Raw genomic sequence first — 16,538 nt, 5'->3', positions numbered from 1 at the left:
TTGTTTCCCACAAAAGGATTCATATGACAGTGCAATACAACTACTCAAGATTGTTTAACTAAATATATAAACTCTTATGGTGGCATTTATACTGAGCTTTTTGTTAGGGGTGTTAAGAATCAGTCTTACTTGCTTCGGCTTTCACTTTGTCCATTTCAGCAAGCAATGCCACTTCTCGATCCATTAAACTGGGAAGGGATGACAAAGGGAAAAAAGGCTGCATCAGAAACTCAAACAGAAATAGCACATTGTTAATAGTGGAAAAAGACTTACCAGCTAGCTGTTCACTAAAAGCATACTACAAAGTAAACACTGTATATGGACCACATGAAAATTCTTTCTTACCCTAAGCAAAAAATATTTTAAGGATTAAAAAAAAATAGACCTAATTCCCTTTTATTTCTATGTACAATGTCACAACCATAGCTGGAAATCTGAGTTGAGAACCAGTAGGTGGCAGTAGCAAGCTACAGAACATTTCTTAAGTTGTGCTAAAGCTGAAGTCCTTGTGGAAATTATGTATTTCCACATATGTGCTCCCATGTTTTTTATTTTATATTTTGGTCTATAAAATTGGAAACCTCTGCTTCTAATTAATTTTTACCAGGCAATACCTCTGCCAGGGCATGGTAAATTTATCTGCAATCAGGATTTGTGTATCTTCAACATTTTACTACAGTTGCACGAAGTCCACTTTAGTCTTTAGATTTAGAATGCATAGTAGTTAAAAGACATTCTTACATTGTGCTGCTTTCAGGTAAACATTTAACAATAACCCAGAAAATATGGAATCAAAGGTTTCTGGTAGGCTTTTTACAGAAAAAGAACATTATGTGGGCATTACTGCAAATATAAATGGTTCTAGACACATAATGCTTTTCCATGTCCTTAGAAAGGAGTCTACCACCTTCAGTGTATAAAGAGATAGTAGGATGCCCTAGTATTCAACCTCTGGGTGCAAATAATTTTCCTTAACCATATCACTTTACTTAGTGGTGGCTAAAAAAAGAAAACATCTAAAATTTTAATACCTGCACAAACACGAAATGTTCCAACTCTCTTCAAATTTGGAGTTCATTCTGATTTTTCCTTGTGAATGGGACTATAGCTACAGGGTTAACAGAAGTTCTACTCTTGCTTCTGGTTGTAAAACCAATCATACACATACACACACAAATACACACATATCCATATGCACTAATTCAATTTAAGTCAGTATGTAGTTACGTTAGTACAAAGCAGTTAATACAGAGACAACAGTGTGAGATACAAAAAAAAAAATTTAATGCAAAGTCATTTCCTCAAGGAGCAAAATCCTTTATAATGAAATGCCAGACAACACAGATCTGATAATCATTATGCATGATGTTAATAAACAGACTTGTAATGAAACAAATTTGGTTGGCATATTAATTGAAAAGCACCAGATGAGAGAAGACATAACTATTGCAGGGCAGCAATACTTTGCTAAGAAAGCATTTCCCAAACCTTGGCAATACTTTGCTCCAAGAACTATCAGCATTTGGAACACCTAAAAGGCAAAACAGAAGCCTGGCTAAGACAGGCACTGCCAGACTTTGAGTCTGACATTACCTCCCTCCTGTTGCTGCATCATCTTAAGATGCAGACACTATGTTCACCAAAATTTGTCTCTGACAAAGCTTGTAAAATATTTATTAAAAGACTTCTGCAAACAAGTAAGTTTTGGCACTTACAATCTTCATTATGAAAAAGAATGTCACATGACTTTTAACAAGGAAGAAAAGTTCTGCACCATCACAATCAGACTTTTTTGAGGCAATATGAACTGGTACACTGTGTGAGTACTTTTTTTTCCCCTGTGAGAACGACTAGTATCCATTTAAATAAACTTTGTTTCTTGATTGACTCATTGGTTATCATAAAAAATTTATAGGGCAGTATATGGACAATGATACAACAAGCCCATTAAAAAAAAGGTCCACGTTTTCATGCCAAAACACACCGAAAAGCAGGAAGCACTTCTATTTCTTTCTTTGTTGTTTGTGATGTTGCCTTCTCTTGATAACATCTATTGAAATGTTCTGTGATGTCAGCCAAGCATTCAACAGAGAATCTATTGGTTAACCAAGGCTACTGAGATATTTTCTCAGAGAAAATCTTGATAAGTATTTTCAATTTTCCATAACATTTTTTATAAGTCTCTAAAGTACAAAAATAAATAAATGTTTCAATATATAGTATAAGTGTCTGACAATTAGATTGTGATGTAAGTGCTTGACGTTAAGCACTTGATGGTTGAGACATGCATTTCAAAGATATTCACCTCAAATAAACAGACTATATTATCAGCTACACAACTAGAGAGAGAACCAGGCTGCCCATCCATGAAGATCCCCTTTTAGAAAGCCCTGGGTGACCTAGATCTGCCCACTTGAGTGACCCTGCTTTCCCTTCCCATGCTTTAATTCTCTTTTTGAAGTTTTAAATTCAGCAAGAAAGAGTGAGCCTGCAAACCCTAGGCTTCCCACCCTTGACCCCAATGACAGCATAACCTCAGGTCTGTGCTCTAAAAACACCTTGCTGTGCAGCCCTGGAAATACTGTGTACCCTCTAGAACTGGTAAGTAACCCCCGAGTTCCATGATAGTTGTTGCTGAGGTGCATCTTACGGTCCTATGAACCACAAGGGCCAGTGCAGCTACAACCCTGGTTCATGTATAGGCTTGTCACAAGTAGCACTATGGATGGGCTGAGATGGACACAAAATAGTATAATAATAACTTCTTATTAGAAGTACATCGAATTATGTATTACAGTTGTGTAGAAGAATGACCACATGTTTATGTCATTAATACTAAAGCATTTAGAGGTGATGTGTCATGATGTCTGCAACTTCCAAAAGGTTCTACTAAAGCACACGCACACACACACACACACACACACACACACACACACTGAAAATACACTAATCACTGTACTATCCTTTTGACTTGTATTTATTTTTGAAAGTTTTTATAAATAAGATGAGGGAATATGTGCAACAAAATAATAAGGTGGGAATAATTCAAAAGTGAGGAGTAGGCTAAGCAAAAGGATAAATAAAAGAGGCATTTTTACAATTGAAAACAATAATTTACCATAATATAACTTTCTAACACTGAAGAAACTTAAGCTAAAGTTTTCCACCTGTTCCTAAGCTCAGTGGTGGTCCCAGTATGGATCTGTGGCCAAGAGATTGGAAAGTATCCGTGGCGGGAGGTAACAGCTTTTAGATGTCCTAACTGCATGCAGCGAGTCCTCTCAGAGAGTGAGGAAAGGCATTCAGACTGGCAGACTTTCTGCTACCTTGCTCACTCCCAAACGTGGGGTGCTAACCTGCAACTGTTCTCCGGAGGCTTTTCTGGGTAGAAATCCACCATAGTAAGCATCTGATGCATTGGATTCTGAAACTGCTAATGAAATTCAGCCAAATATTGCTGGACTCTGCTGAGAAAGACACTAAGTCTTATTAAGCATGAACCTTATACAGGACAGTGAATTTCCATATCCTTTCTTCAATCATGAAAGGTGATTTTACATGACTTTGACACTGTTATTAAGAAAAAAGACTGGTAAATGTCCACATGTTCTGCATTTCCTTTCCTCCTTACCAAGAACTTTTTACCATCTACATTTGCTCAACTTAGTCTAAAGCCTTTGTATAACTTAGCTGCTCAGAACAGTTGTTCCCATAGCATTAGCATTTGTCTCTAAGATAAATTGTGTGTCCATCAGTTGAAATGAGCCTTTTAATTGATATATTTAACATGTAGCTTATTGATTCTAGCTATTGCCTTCAGTAATTCCTCCATACCAAAAATTGTTAACTGTCATTTGTTTATGGTTGGTGCATTAGAAAACAATGTTTTCTAACACAATGTTTTCAAAACACAATTCTGGCCATTTCATAGCCAATTATTTCAAGGGATAATACTCTAAACTACTCAATAATGTTCTTGGAAAATATTTGTACTTGATTTTACTTGCTGAAAACTTAAAATCTTTCCTAATTCCAATCAAAGCAGAAATCCAAGCAAAGCCAATGCAAACACTTTTATTTCTCTGAAGACATTTCCCCCTTTTCATATAAAACAACCAAAATAGAGAATTGCCAGTAGTTTTTATTAGCAGGAAATTTATGATGCTACATGTGTTTTTTTTAATTCCATACTCCCAGCACTGGCCTTACTGGAATATGGTACACATGTGGGCTCAAAACAAAAAACACCAGTTAGGTAGCCAGGCATCATACTGAGCTAAACAACTGGGGTAAAATGAATTGAAAGAACTAGCTTATTAAATCAAACTTGGATCTTATGAACATTTTGATGGGTTCCGCTTTGCCAGGAGTCCTTCATAAAGCACCAAGACATGTGATTTCCTATTTCAAGAGTCTGAAGTAGCTTGTAAGAAACTAGAATGCAAATTGTAAGATGTTCTTGGGGGACAGGCCCTCAATGGACAAGCTTTCTTTCTGTTCTTTTCCAGTGGTCAAAACCATCTCAGTTCTAAAGTTATACTAGAGACTATATGATTCAATATTTTTCAATATGTTTAGGAAAAAAGAAACAGCAGCAATCTAGATTACCAAGGAGTATTCTACCAAGGAGTATTCTGTTCAAGTTTCTGGTTGGTAAAGAAAAATGTGTGCAGTGTTAAAGCCACACAGAAAGTGGCTGACTATAGATCCTCATTTGAAACTGTGATTTTTTTTTTTTTCGAATCCTCTCTCTGGAATTATGACAGACATGTATAAAGGGAGAAACATGGATTAGGAAGGAAAAGACTGAAGAATAAAGGCAAGAAGAGAGACCTAGGAAGCCACAGAAAAAGGAAGCATGGTATATTGCAAAAGTGTCTCTTACAACCAAGTACGACTTTGGGCAAATTATTTTTTCTGTGCCTATCTTTTCTCATCTATAAAATGAGTATACTACTACTAGTGATACTGGTATACAGATTAGAGACATGGTACATAAAAGCTTCTGACACACAGTAATAATAGTTCAATAAATGGCAGCAGCACTTATTCCCCGTTCTATACTCATGCTGATGTCTTAGTTTCCACAGATCATCTGTTTTATAAAATGGCTTCGTATTAAATCTGGTATGTCACACATTCCAGATCCATTGTCCAGAAATTCTTTTTTTTTTTTGGTCCAGAAATTCTTAAATAAACTCATACACCTACAAAATGTAGGCAGTTAAATCAAAGGTAACTTTAAGTGAAAATAATACATTTACAAAATTACACTTTCACTATGATTACAACTATGAAGTTATATATGCATACAGATAAAGAACACAAATAAAAAATGTTATGTATAAAGGTTTTACATGGTTTTTATTTCTATTTTTAAAAACTATTGTTGTAACTGGGAAATATAGTAAAAATAAGAGGGAATAATAGAACCTAAAAAAAAAAAAGTCATATTTCCTCATCAAATGCTCATTCTACCTTTGCCTCTGACTTCATCTCTCACTACTCTGAACTACTGCCCCTTAGCTCTAGCTGCCCTGCAGAACCCCTGTGGGTCCCTTCTATGCCTTTGCTTCTGTCATAGCTCCTGAATGCAGTGTTCTATCCCCAACCATTCTGACACTGTAAATTCCATGTTTCTTTCAAGGCTTGATAATGATTCCTTTCCTCCAAGAAATCCTTTCTAATTGATCCCCCTCCACAGTAACCTTTCCTTTAATTTTCATACCTTTCCCACAACTAAATCTGACCTGAAGAGTATTTGAATCACAAGGTACTCCAGGTTGTGACTTAAAAACTGTGATTTAGGACCTTCTGAATTAAAAATCAAAATAATACTGAATATTTGGATGGAATATTCCCCCTACAATTTTATTGTATTGAACTAAAAAAAAAATACTTATAAAGGATTTCATATGCTCAATCAAAATTCTGGTCCTCCTCATTCTAAACCTGTTCCATATGGCTAAATTCCTGATCCCTAAATTCTCCTACAGAGGCATTTCTCTGTTTCATAGCCTTTAAGCTGAGGGAGAAATCCTACATATGACCTGCCCCAAGAGTCTTTAGCCTTTTTCCCAAGCTTTAGTGGGGAACTGAGCCATCAGCAACGGATGGGGGTGATGGTTATACGCTACTGGGAGTCAGAATAAACAGATTTAAATACTGAGTCTACAATTTATGATGTCATGTTGGGTAATCACTTAACCTAAGACTCAAATCCCTTTCACTAGTAAAGTAGATTTAAAAATTCCTACTTCCCAGTCAAAAGACATACAGTCACTGAATGGATAGAAAAACAAGACCCGTCTATATGCTGCCTACAAGAGACTTACTTCAAACCCAAAGACATACAGGGACTAAAAGTAAAGGGATGGAAAAAGATATTTCAGGCAAAAAATTCCTACTTCACAGGACAGAAATCCAGACAAATTAATAAGATAATGTGACTGAATATGTTTTGGTAAACTGTAATCTTCAAATGTTATTAGTTTTTTTCACAGGTGGCTAAAGAGTTAAAATTTTAAATCAGAGAACATCAACATGGAGGCAAGTACTAGTAGAAAAAAGCTATCATGTAGTAAACATGCAAAAAGTGAAGAAAAATGTAAAACTATAGTTATGAATGCATTTGATGATACATTACCACATTAGTCCATTCCTTTATTGCTTTTTAGACCTTTTTTCAACATGCTTTGGTTCATGAAGTGATTCCTAAGTTTTCAGCAACTCCATATGGACTTTAAATGTAAGGATCCAAAAGCCTAGGTAAGACTACTGGTGGCTTAATATAAGAAGGGAAGAGCTCAAACCAAAGGAAGTAACTTTTCTAAGGTCAATGAGGAATCAGCCAGCAAAAATGTCAAAATCTTAAGTAAACACAGTGTGTGTAGAATCTCAAATTTCTGAACTGTTCTCTCCTTTAATAAGCACCTATTAACTTTCAATAAGACAGATATTTCTATTTAAAAGACAAGCTGAGTACGTATCCTATTGGAATTTTTCAATAACACATTATATAAAAACTGTCCAAAGTAGTTTATATACTCCAATTTCATGCTCCACTCCATATCCTGCACCTTAAAAGCCTTAAACTATGTCAATTAATAGCTCCAACAATGTAAGTCATATAAGTCTTAATTATTAACCAGAGAAGGAAACTTGGGTCTAGAGATGATTATTACTGCATCACCAATACAAACAGATTTTAAGTTTTATATACTGGAAAGCCTCTGACTTTACCTTCCCACAGGTATGTGTCAGCTTTCATTTGGCCTCAAAGTGAAAGCAGTTATCCATATAATTCTCCTAGTGCCCCACAAGGGGTAATGTGGTCTTACTGCTGCAAATTTGTTAGAACCTTTTGCTCTTCTTTAATGCTAAAACCAATATAAAAAATTGCTTCCTAAGTGACATTAACTACAAGCTCTGGTTTGGTGCCAAATGGAGTAAGCTCACTTGCCAGTTATGTCTTGAAGTAGCAACTACAAGAGGCATTGAAATAGAGCAGTTTAAAAGCCCAATCAGCCAGAGAAAAGGGCTTTACAGCAGCAGGACAGGGCAGGTAATCTCTTTCCTCAAGTTAAATTGACCTGGTTGCTACACCTGTTACTCAATCCTAAATACACAGTTCCCAGGCAGGAAACCATTTCATTTGTCATTTATTGAAGGAGGCTCCCCCTGGCTCGTTTCCAAGTCACCAGGAACTCACAAATCTCTCTCCCTGAACTGTGTTTCCTGGTTCAGGCTGGTTCAGAATGGAGTCAGATCCTGTGGCTAAATAATCAGTAAGCTAAATAGTCATGGAGACCAGAGGCTGGCTTATCAAGGCAAAGCTGTGATGACCTACTCACAGCTCTTTACTCTTTTCTAAATGAGTCAACAATATCTGATAGGATAACAACCCAGGGCAACAGGCACGGTGCTTCCCCTTGGAGGACCAGAAAGAAGAGGAATCAGTTACCTAGAAAAATTTCCAGGAAAAGTCAGAATTTAACTTCAGGTGAGTTTGGGAGAATTGGTTTGAGTCAGCTAAGTAAAAAGATACAGGGGAGCATATTAGGCTGAAAAAGTGGCATTAACTAGTATATGGAAGAGGAAATGTAAATGTTAAGTTTCGAGACAAGTAATCTGATTGGAGCAAAAAGTATGCAGGAAAAACAGAAGGCATAACAAAGTTTCTAGCTATAAAACTTGAAAGGTGAAACTCAGCATTCAGGGCAAAGCATGGGCAGACAAGGAGATCAATTATCCATCCTAAAAGTACTTTTTGTTTGTGATGATTTAATGAACCATTCTATGCTTTGCAAGTGATAAAAATGATAAAAGTAGGTAGGGATCAGAAACTTTTTGGAGGCTTTATTCCACATCTTTGTTAATTTATTCCCTCTTGTATTCCATAGAACAGAAGGACTAAGCTACCCATACTTCCACTATCTCTTGTCCACTTAGTCCTGGCCAGACTAAGTTTGTTAACAGAGACACAGGTAAACATGACCTAAGGGAACAGTCCATAGACAGGCAAGAAAAGGGCTGGCTGGCTGGGAGGAGCAGTGCTATAGGTTCTCTCTACTCATAAACTCTCACACATTTCAGATCCAGGCAAGTCTTGCAGATAAGCAGAATGGACAGTTTTAGATCCCCAAACATCAACCTAGCTGCTTGTCTCCCCATCATTCTACTGAATTTGGTCCTGAGATGTTTTCCATTTTCAGAAAAGTTCCTTATAAAATGCAAATATCCCCCAGAAAGGACTTGCAGTTTAAATATTAGCTAACATCTTAATATCTAACAGTTAAGACAGCTTCAGTGTTCAAGACAACATTAGAATCTACATTTGCCCCACAAAGATTCTATAATTAAATACATTTGGGAAACAGCACAGTTTAGTTCCCTATTGCAGGTTCCCCAAAGCACATTACCACTAAGAAGTTCAGGAGTAAAGTTTTTTTTTTAAAGTTATTTTAAACCTCTTTAACTACAAAACACTACTTCCCGCACAGAACACATAAAAATATGTCTTAAGATATGAGTATTCTTTGAAATGCAGTTTGAAAAACACAAAATTAAAGCAAATCAATGATTAATAATAGGGCACAGAAGAGACCATTAGGGCAGGGTGCATTAGGAAGGATGAAAGGAGGTAAGAAAACAAAGACAGATCTTTTCTACTTTATAACTTTGTCCAAAAACATCATGTCACTGGTTATAGGTTCCCAGTTTAAAAGACAGATCCTAGAGTCTGCATGATCTACTCTATAATTATTTGTCCCTTATCAAACAATATTAACCTCAGGCCATTCGTAGAGCCTAATGAGTTTTCTGTACCACACTCATTCCCATACTTTGACCAAAAGAAGCTGAATGAAGCAGAAAGCTAAATATACCATAAGATTTTTAAGTCTCTCCCCTCTACACAGAGTAGTTAAGAGTCAGGAATTAAAAAACTTGGTGAATGACTGACCATCTTTATAAATAATCACTTTTGTGCTACTAAGACCAAATACATCTTAACTTACCAACTCTGCAATTCAGCAAATGCTTGTTTCATTTTCTTAATGGAAGCATCCATCTCTTCTTTAACTACAACACGATACCGGGCAAGAGACACTGTGCAGCGCTGGAGGTCTTTCACAGATTTTTCAATGTTGGAACCTTAAATAAAAACCCCAAAGATTTTTTTTGTTAAAAGGGAACATAGGTAACTTTAAAGTTGGATCTGAACACCTAAGCAGGTAAAGTAACAAATGTCATGTGGACTAAGAATGTTTCCTAAATGGCCATCCTCCTCAACAAGAAAACCAATGTCTTCATTGATTTAAAAAAAATAGTAAGACAGGAGGAGCCAAGATGGCGGCGTGAGTAGGACAGCAGAAATCTCCTCCCAAAAACATATATATTTTTGAAAATAAAACAAATACAACTATTCCTAAAAGAGAGACCAGAAGATACAGGACAACAGTCAGGCTACATCTACACCTGCAAGAAACCAGCGCCTCACAAAGGGGGTAAGATACAAGCCATGACCCTGCAGGACCTGAGCACCTCTCACCCCAGCTCCCTGGTGGGAGGAGAGGAGTCGGAGCGGGGAGGGAGAGGGAGCCCAGGACTGCTAAATACCCAGACCTAGTCATCTGCACTGGGAGCACAGACACACAGTGTGTGGTGTGCTGGATACTAGGGAAATGGGACAGTAAAACCTGCGAGCAGGTCCCCACAGCCGGTGCCCCTGGAACAAAAGAAAAGTGAGTACTTTTTGAAAGTCTTAAAGGGACAAGGACCCCACAGCTGGATGGAAGCGTCCTGGGACACTCAGCACAGCAGCTGGGAATCCCGGGGAACTCCAGGTGCCCTAACCTCTGGGTGGCAGCACAGCTCTGAGGCTCGTCACGGCGATAAACACCCTCCCACCTATACCCCCTCTGGCGTGGCCCACCATAGTGGTGCAGCAGCCTGAGACCAACCACACCCACAGCAACCGTATGGGGCTGGGAGCTTACTCCACAGCGGCCTGGGCAAGAATCGGAGACCTCACCTGTGCACAACTGCCCAGCACAAGCTACTAGGGATCGCCATTCTCCCAGGAGAGGAAGGTCAGGAGCAAGTGGAAAGGGACTTGGTTCTCCCAGCTGACATGTGCCAACTGTCTATGACTACCTCTATCACCATGAAAAGGCAGAAGAATTTGATACAGAGCAGGCTAACCCAGACATTCTCCCCTGAGAGGGAATATGGGGAGATAGATTTAACCAATCTTCCTGAAAAAGAATTCAAAATAAAGGTCATAAACATGCTGATGGACTTGCAGAGAAATATGCAAGAGCTAAGGAGGGAGAATACAGAAATAAAACATCTCTGGAAGGACTTAAAAGTAGAACAGACGAGATGCAAGAGGCCATTAATGGAATAGAAATCAGAGAACAGGAACACAGAGAAGCTGACGCAGAGAGAGATAAAAGGATCTCTAGGAATGAAAGAATATTAAGAGAACTGTGTGACCAATCCAAACGGAACAATATTCGCATTATAGGGGTACCAGAAGAAGAAGAAGAGAGAAAAAGGGATAGAAAGTGTTTCTGAAGAAATAATTGCTGAAAACTTCCCCAAACTGGGGAAGGAAATAGTCTCTCAGACCACGGAAGCACACAGAACTCCCAACAGAAGGGACCCAAGGAGGACAACACCAAGACACAAAATAATTAAAATGGCAAAGATCAAGGACAAGGATGGAGTATTAAAGGCAGCCAGAGAGAGAAAAAAGGTCATCTACAAAGGAAAACCCATCAGGTTATCATCAGACTTCTCAACAGAAACTTTACAGGCCAGAAGAGAATGGCATGATAGATTTAATGCAATGAAAAGAAGGGACTTGAACCAAGGATACTGTATCCGGCATGATTATCATTTAAATATGAAGGAGGGATTAAACAATTCCCAGACAAGCAAAAGTTGAGGGAATTTGCCTCCCACAAACCACCTCTACAGGGTATTCTAGAGGGACTGCTCTAGATGGAAGCACTCTTAAGGCTAAATAGATGTCACCAGAGAAAATAAAATCACAGCAAAGAAAGCAGACCAACCAAATACTAACTAAAGGCAAAAAATAAAATCAACTACCCACAAAAGCAGTCAAAGGAAACACAAAAGAGCACACACACACACGCATACACACACAAAATCACCTAACATACAAAGAATGGAGGAGGAGGAATAAGAAGGGACAGAAACAAAGAATCATCAGATTGTGTTTATAATAGCTCAATAAGTGAGTTATGTTAGACAGTAAGATAGTAAAGAAGCTAACCTTGAACCTTTGGTAACCACGAAACTAAAGCCTGCAATGGCAATAAGTACATATCTTTCAATAATCACCTTAAATGTAAATGGACTGAATGCACCAATCAAAAGACATAGAGTAATAGAATGGATAAAAAAGCAAGACCCATCTATATGCTGCTTACAAGAGACTCACCTCAAACCCAAAGATATGCACAGACTAAAAGTCAAGGGATGGAAAAAGATATTTCATGCAAACAACAAGGAGAAAAAGCAGGTGTTGCAGTACTAGTATGAGATAAAATAGACTGCAGAACAAAGAAAGTCACAAGAGATAAAGAAAGACATTATATAATGATAAAGGGGTCAATCCAACAAGAGGATATAACCATTATAAATATATATGCACCCAATACATGAGCACCAACATATGTGAAACAAATAGTAACAGAATTGAAGGAGGAAACAGAATGCAGTGCATTTATTTTAGGAGACTTCAACACACCACTCACTCCAAAGGACAGATCCACCAGACAGAAAATAAGGACACAGAGGCACTGAACAACACACTACAACATATGGACCTAATAGACATCTATAGAACTCTACACCCAAAAACAACAGGATACACATTCTTCTCAAGTGCACATGAAACATTCTCCAAAATAGACCACATAATAGGCCACAAAAAGAGCCTCAGTAAATTCAAAAAGACTGAAATTTTACCAACCAACCTCTCAGACCACAAAGGTATAAAACTAGAAATAAATTGTACAAAGAAAGCAAAAAGGCTCACACATGCTCCTAAATAATCAACAGATCAACGACCAAATTAAAATAGAGATCAAGCAATATATGGAAACAAATGACAACAACAACACAAAGCCCCAACTTCTGTGGGACGCAGTGAAAGGAGTCTTAAGAGGAAAGTATATAGCAATTCAGGCATATTTAAAGAAGGAAGAACAATCCCGAATGAAGAGTCTAAAGATACAATTATCGAAATTGGAAAAAGAAGAACAAATGAGGCCTAAAGTCAGCAGAAGGAGGGACTTAATAAAGATCAGAGAAGAAATCAATCAAATTGAGAAGAATAAAACAATAGAAAAAAAATCAATGAAACCAAGAGCTGGTTCTTTGAGAAAAGAAACAAAATAGATAAGCCCCTAGACAGACTTATAAAAAAAAAAAGAGAATCTACACACATCAATAGAATCAGATATGAGAAAGGAAAAATCACAACGGACCCCACAGAAATACAAAGAATTATTAGAGAATACTACAAAAAACTATATGCTAACAAGCTGGAAAACCTAAAAGAAACGGACAACTTCCTAGAAAAATACAACCTTCCAAGATTGACCAAGGAAGAAACAGAAAATCTAAACAGACCAACTACCAGCAAAGAAATTGAATCGGTAATTAAAAAACTACACAAGAGCAAAACTCACGGGCCAGATGGATTTACCGCAGAGTTTTATCAGACACACAGAGAAGGCATAATACCCATTCTCCTTAAAGTTTACCAAAAAATAGAAGAAGAGGGAATACTTCCAGACTCAATCTATGAAGCAGGCATCACCCTAATAACAAAAGCAGGCAAAGACCCCACCAAAAAAGAAAATTACAGACCAATATCCCTGATGAACATAGATGCAAAAATACTCAACAAAATATTAGCACACTGAATGCAAAGGTACATCAAGAGGATCATACACCGTGATCAAGTGGGATTAATCTCAGGGATGCAAGGATGGTACAACATTCGAAAATCCATCAACATCATCCACTACATAAACAAAAAGAAGGACAAAAATCACATGATCATCTCCATAGATGCTGAAAAAGCATTCAACAAAATTCAACATCCATTCATGATAAAAATTCTCAGCAAAATGGGTATAGAGGGCAAGTACCTCAACATAATACAGGTCATATATGAAAAACCCACAGCCAACATCATACTGAACAGCAAGAAGCTGAAAGTATTTCCTCTAAGATCGGGAACAAGACAGGGATGCCCCTCTCCCCACTGTTATCCAACATAGTACTGGAGGTCCTAGCCACGGCAATTAGACAAAAAAAAAGAAATACAAGGAATCCAGATCGGTAAAGAAGTCAAACTGTCACTATTTGCAGATGACATGATATTGTACATAAAAAGCCCTAAAGACTCCACTCCAAAACTACTAGAACTGATATCGGAATACAGCAAAGTTGCAGGATACAAAATTAATACACAGAAATCTGAGGCTTTCCTATACACCAACAATGAACAAATAGAAAGAGAAATCAGGAAAACAATTCCATTCACAATTGCATCAAACAAAATAAAATATCTAGCAATAAACCTAACCAAGGAAGTGAAAGACCTATACCCCGAAAACATGAGCAACATTTTCCAGAATGCATCTCCTCGGGCAACGGAAACAAAATAAAAAATGAACAAATAGGACATCATGCTAAAAAGCTTCTGTACAGCAAAGAACACCATCAATAGAACAAAAAGGTACCCTACAGTATGGGAGAATATATTCATAAATGACATATCCGATAAAGGGTTGACATCCAAAATATATAAAGAGCTCATGCACCTCAACAAACAAAAAGCAAATAATCCAATTAAAAAATGGGCAGAGGAGCTGAACAGACAGTTCTTCAAAGAAGAAATTTGGATGGCCAACAGACACATGAAAAGATGCTCCACATCGCTAGTCATCAGAGAAATGCAAATTAAAATCACAATGAGGTATTGAAAGGAAGGGAGTGACACACAGCAGCAATTCACCAGAGAATTCCGCTTTATTAGAGAAAGGTGCTGGGTTATATAGGAAGGGGCATGGGGTGATTGTGGTGTCACTTCTACGGGGCTGGTGGCTATTGGCTAGGTGCTGGGATTAGGGGGGTGAAGGGTGATTGGGCTTCAGGTGGCGCCGGCGGGAACCGAGGACCCGAAGAGAAGCAGGAGGTTTGCCATCTTATGGGTGGGGGCCCTTCATTCCCCCCTTTCTCCTCTATGGGTTTGTGGATGTTGCTTTCTCTCTGACTGCTTCCTGCTGAACAGGGGCGGAGAAGGGAGAGAGGGCCTGAGGACTGGGAGGAAAGGGTTGATAGGACTCTCCACAGTAAGGATGAGTAGATGTGGACTTCTTCAGGTTGGAAATCAGTGAAGGTTCCCTGTAACCATAGGTTGAGGAGTTGTTGATTCTAATGGTGCCAAGAGGATACGGGTGCTAGAAGCCAGGCGTCTGCGGCCATTGTTTACAGAAACAGTTTCCAGCGGAGAGAGGGGTCTATCTCAAGGTGTGGTGAGGAGGTTACTTGAGGGTGAGGGATCTTCTGTGGCTAAAAGCTGGTAGTTCCTGAGTAAAAGCTGGTTGAAAGTTTGATTAGAGATTTTACTAACTTGGGATTTGATAAACTTTACAAGGCAAGAAGACACAGGCGAGGAGAATGATTATTATAGGGCCTGCAATGGGCTAAAGCGAGGTAAGGAAGGGGTTTGTTAGTATTGAAAAGAATGGGTTGGAGGAGTAATACTGTGGGTACTGGGAGTTACCCATGTAGTGAATGGCGCAAGACCAGTAGGGACATCCCCGTAGGTGTCTGGCCATCGCCTGCAACAGGCTCGTTTTTGGTCATAGAGGAAGCAGAGATAGGGAGAATAAAGGTAGCTGCTAGTGAATGCTTTGGTGGAGGGAGGAAACCGGAGGTATAAAGGCTCGGAGCAGCCTTTCAGAGAGCAGTCTGATGAGGCAATGAGGGCAGTAATTTTTGTTTGATGCTGTGTGTAAGTCTGTCTGACTTTGAATCGCCATACAAAGAAGGCTGGGGTGGCAGGGAAGACAACAGGAATGAGGAAAAAAAGTGAGAGAGAGCGAGGGAGCAGTAAAGGAGGAAAAAGTCATGATTCGGGTATGGATGGCAAAGGGGGTGAATGGGATTTTGGAGGAAAGAGGACAGTAAGGTCAGGAGTCTGGAGGGAGGGAGAGTCTGTAAACTTTTGTAGGTTAAGAGGTCTTTTAGGTGATGTGGGGACAGAATGGTAAGGGGCGCCACGAATGTCAGTTTATGAGCTTCCTTCTGCAAGAGATGTCCAGTGGCTAATGCCCGTTGGCAGGGGGCCCATCTCCGAACTGTGGGGTCTAATTGCTTGGAAAGATAAGCTACTGGGGCAAAGGATGGGCCATAATATTGGCCTAGGACTCCTAGAGCTTGACTGGACCTCTCATGAATGTATAATGAGAAGGGCTTCGACAAATCAGGAAGATGGAGAGCTGGGGCTTCCACAAGGGCTCGAAGGAGCTTAATGAAGGAGTGTCGCGGTGAGGAGGATAATGGTTCTTCAGGGGGGCCCTTGCTGAGGTCGTATAGGGGGCTTTCCAACAGGGAGAAGTTAGGGATCTACACTCTAAAATACCCAGCCAGGCCTAGAAAGGAAAGGATTTCTGTCTTGGTTTTGGGAATGGGCAGGTCAGAGAGGAGCCGTTTTCTGTCTAAGGTAATGGACTTTCTTTGTTGAGATAGAAGAACTCCAAGGTAAGTGACAGAAGGGGAAGAGATTTGAGCTTTGACAGGGGATACCCGGATACCTCTGGAAGCTAGAAGGTTAAGTAGGGAGGCAGTGTCAAGTTGAGACTGTTCCCACGAGGGACTGCAGAGTAGAAGATCGTCCACGTATTGTAATAAGGTGGACTTGGAGTGATCATGATGAAACTGTTTGAGGTCCTGAGCTAGGACCTGTCCAAAAATATGGGGACTAT

At 38.9% G+C, this 16,538-nt stretch overlaps 1 protein-coding gene across 4 annotated transcripts in view; it reads right to left on the bottom strand.

The window, feature by feature from the left end:
- Positions 1-16,538, bottom strand: part of SPATS2 (spermatogenesis associated serine rich 2) — a 178,113-nt gene that overhangs the window by 18,819 nt on the left and 142,756 nt on the right. For all 4 annotated transcript variants that reach the window (XM_036891302.2, XM_057486550.1, XM_057486549.1 and 1 more), the window contains 2 exons: positions 9,519-9,654; positions 130-188 (listed from right to left, as the gene is read on the bottom strand). In XM_036891302.2, coding sequence (XP_036747197.1) covers positions 130-188; positions 9,519-9,654 — 195 coding nt within the window. The remainder of the gene's footprint in view (positions 1-129; positions 189-9,518; positions 9,655-16,538) is intronic.

Source organism: Manis pentadactyla, chromosome 10 (assembly GCF_030020395.1).
Source record: "Manis pentadactyla isolate mManPen7 chromosome 10, mManPen7.hap1, whole genome shotgun sequence".
NCBI classification, from domain to species: domain Eukaryota; kingdom Metazoa; phylum Chordata; class Mammalia; order Pholidota; family Manidae; genus Manis; species Manis pentadactyla.
The sequence above is the reverse complement of the archived record's forward strand: the minus strand, read 5'-3'. Positions and strand labels throughout refer to the sequence as shown.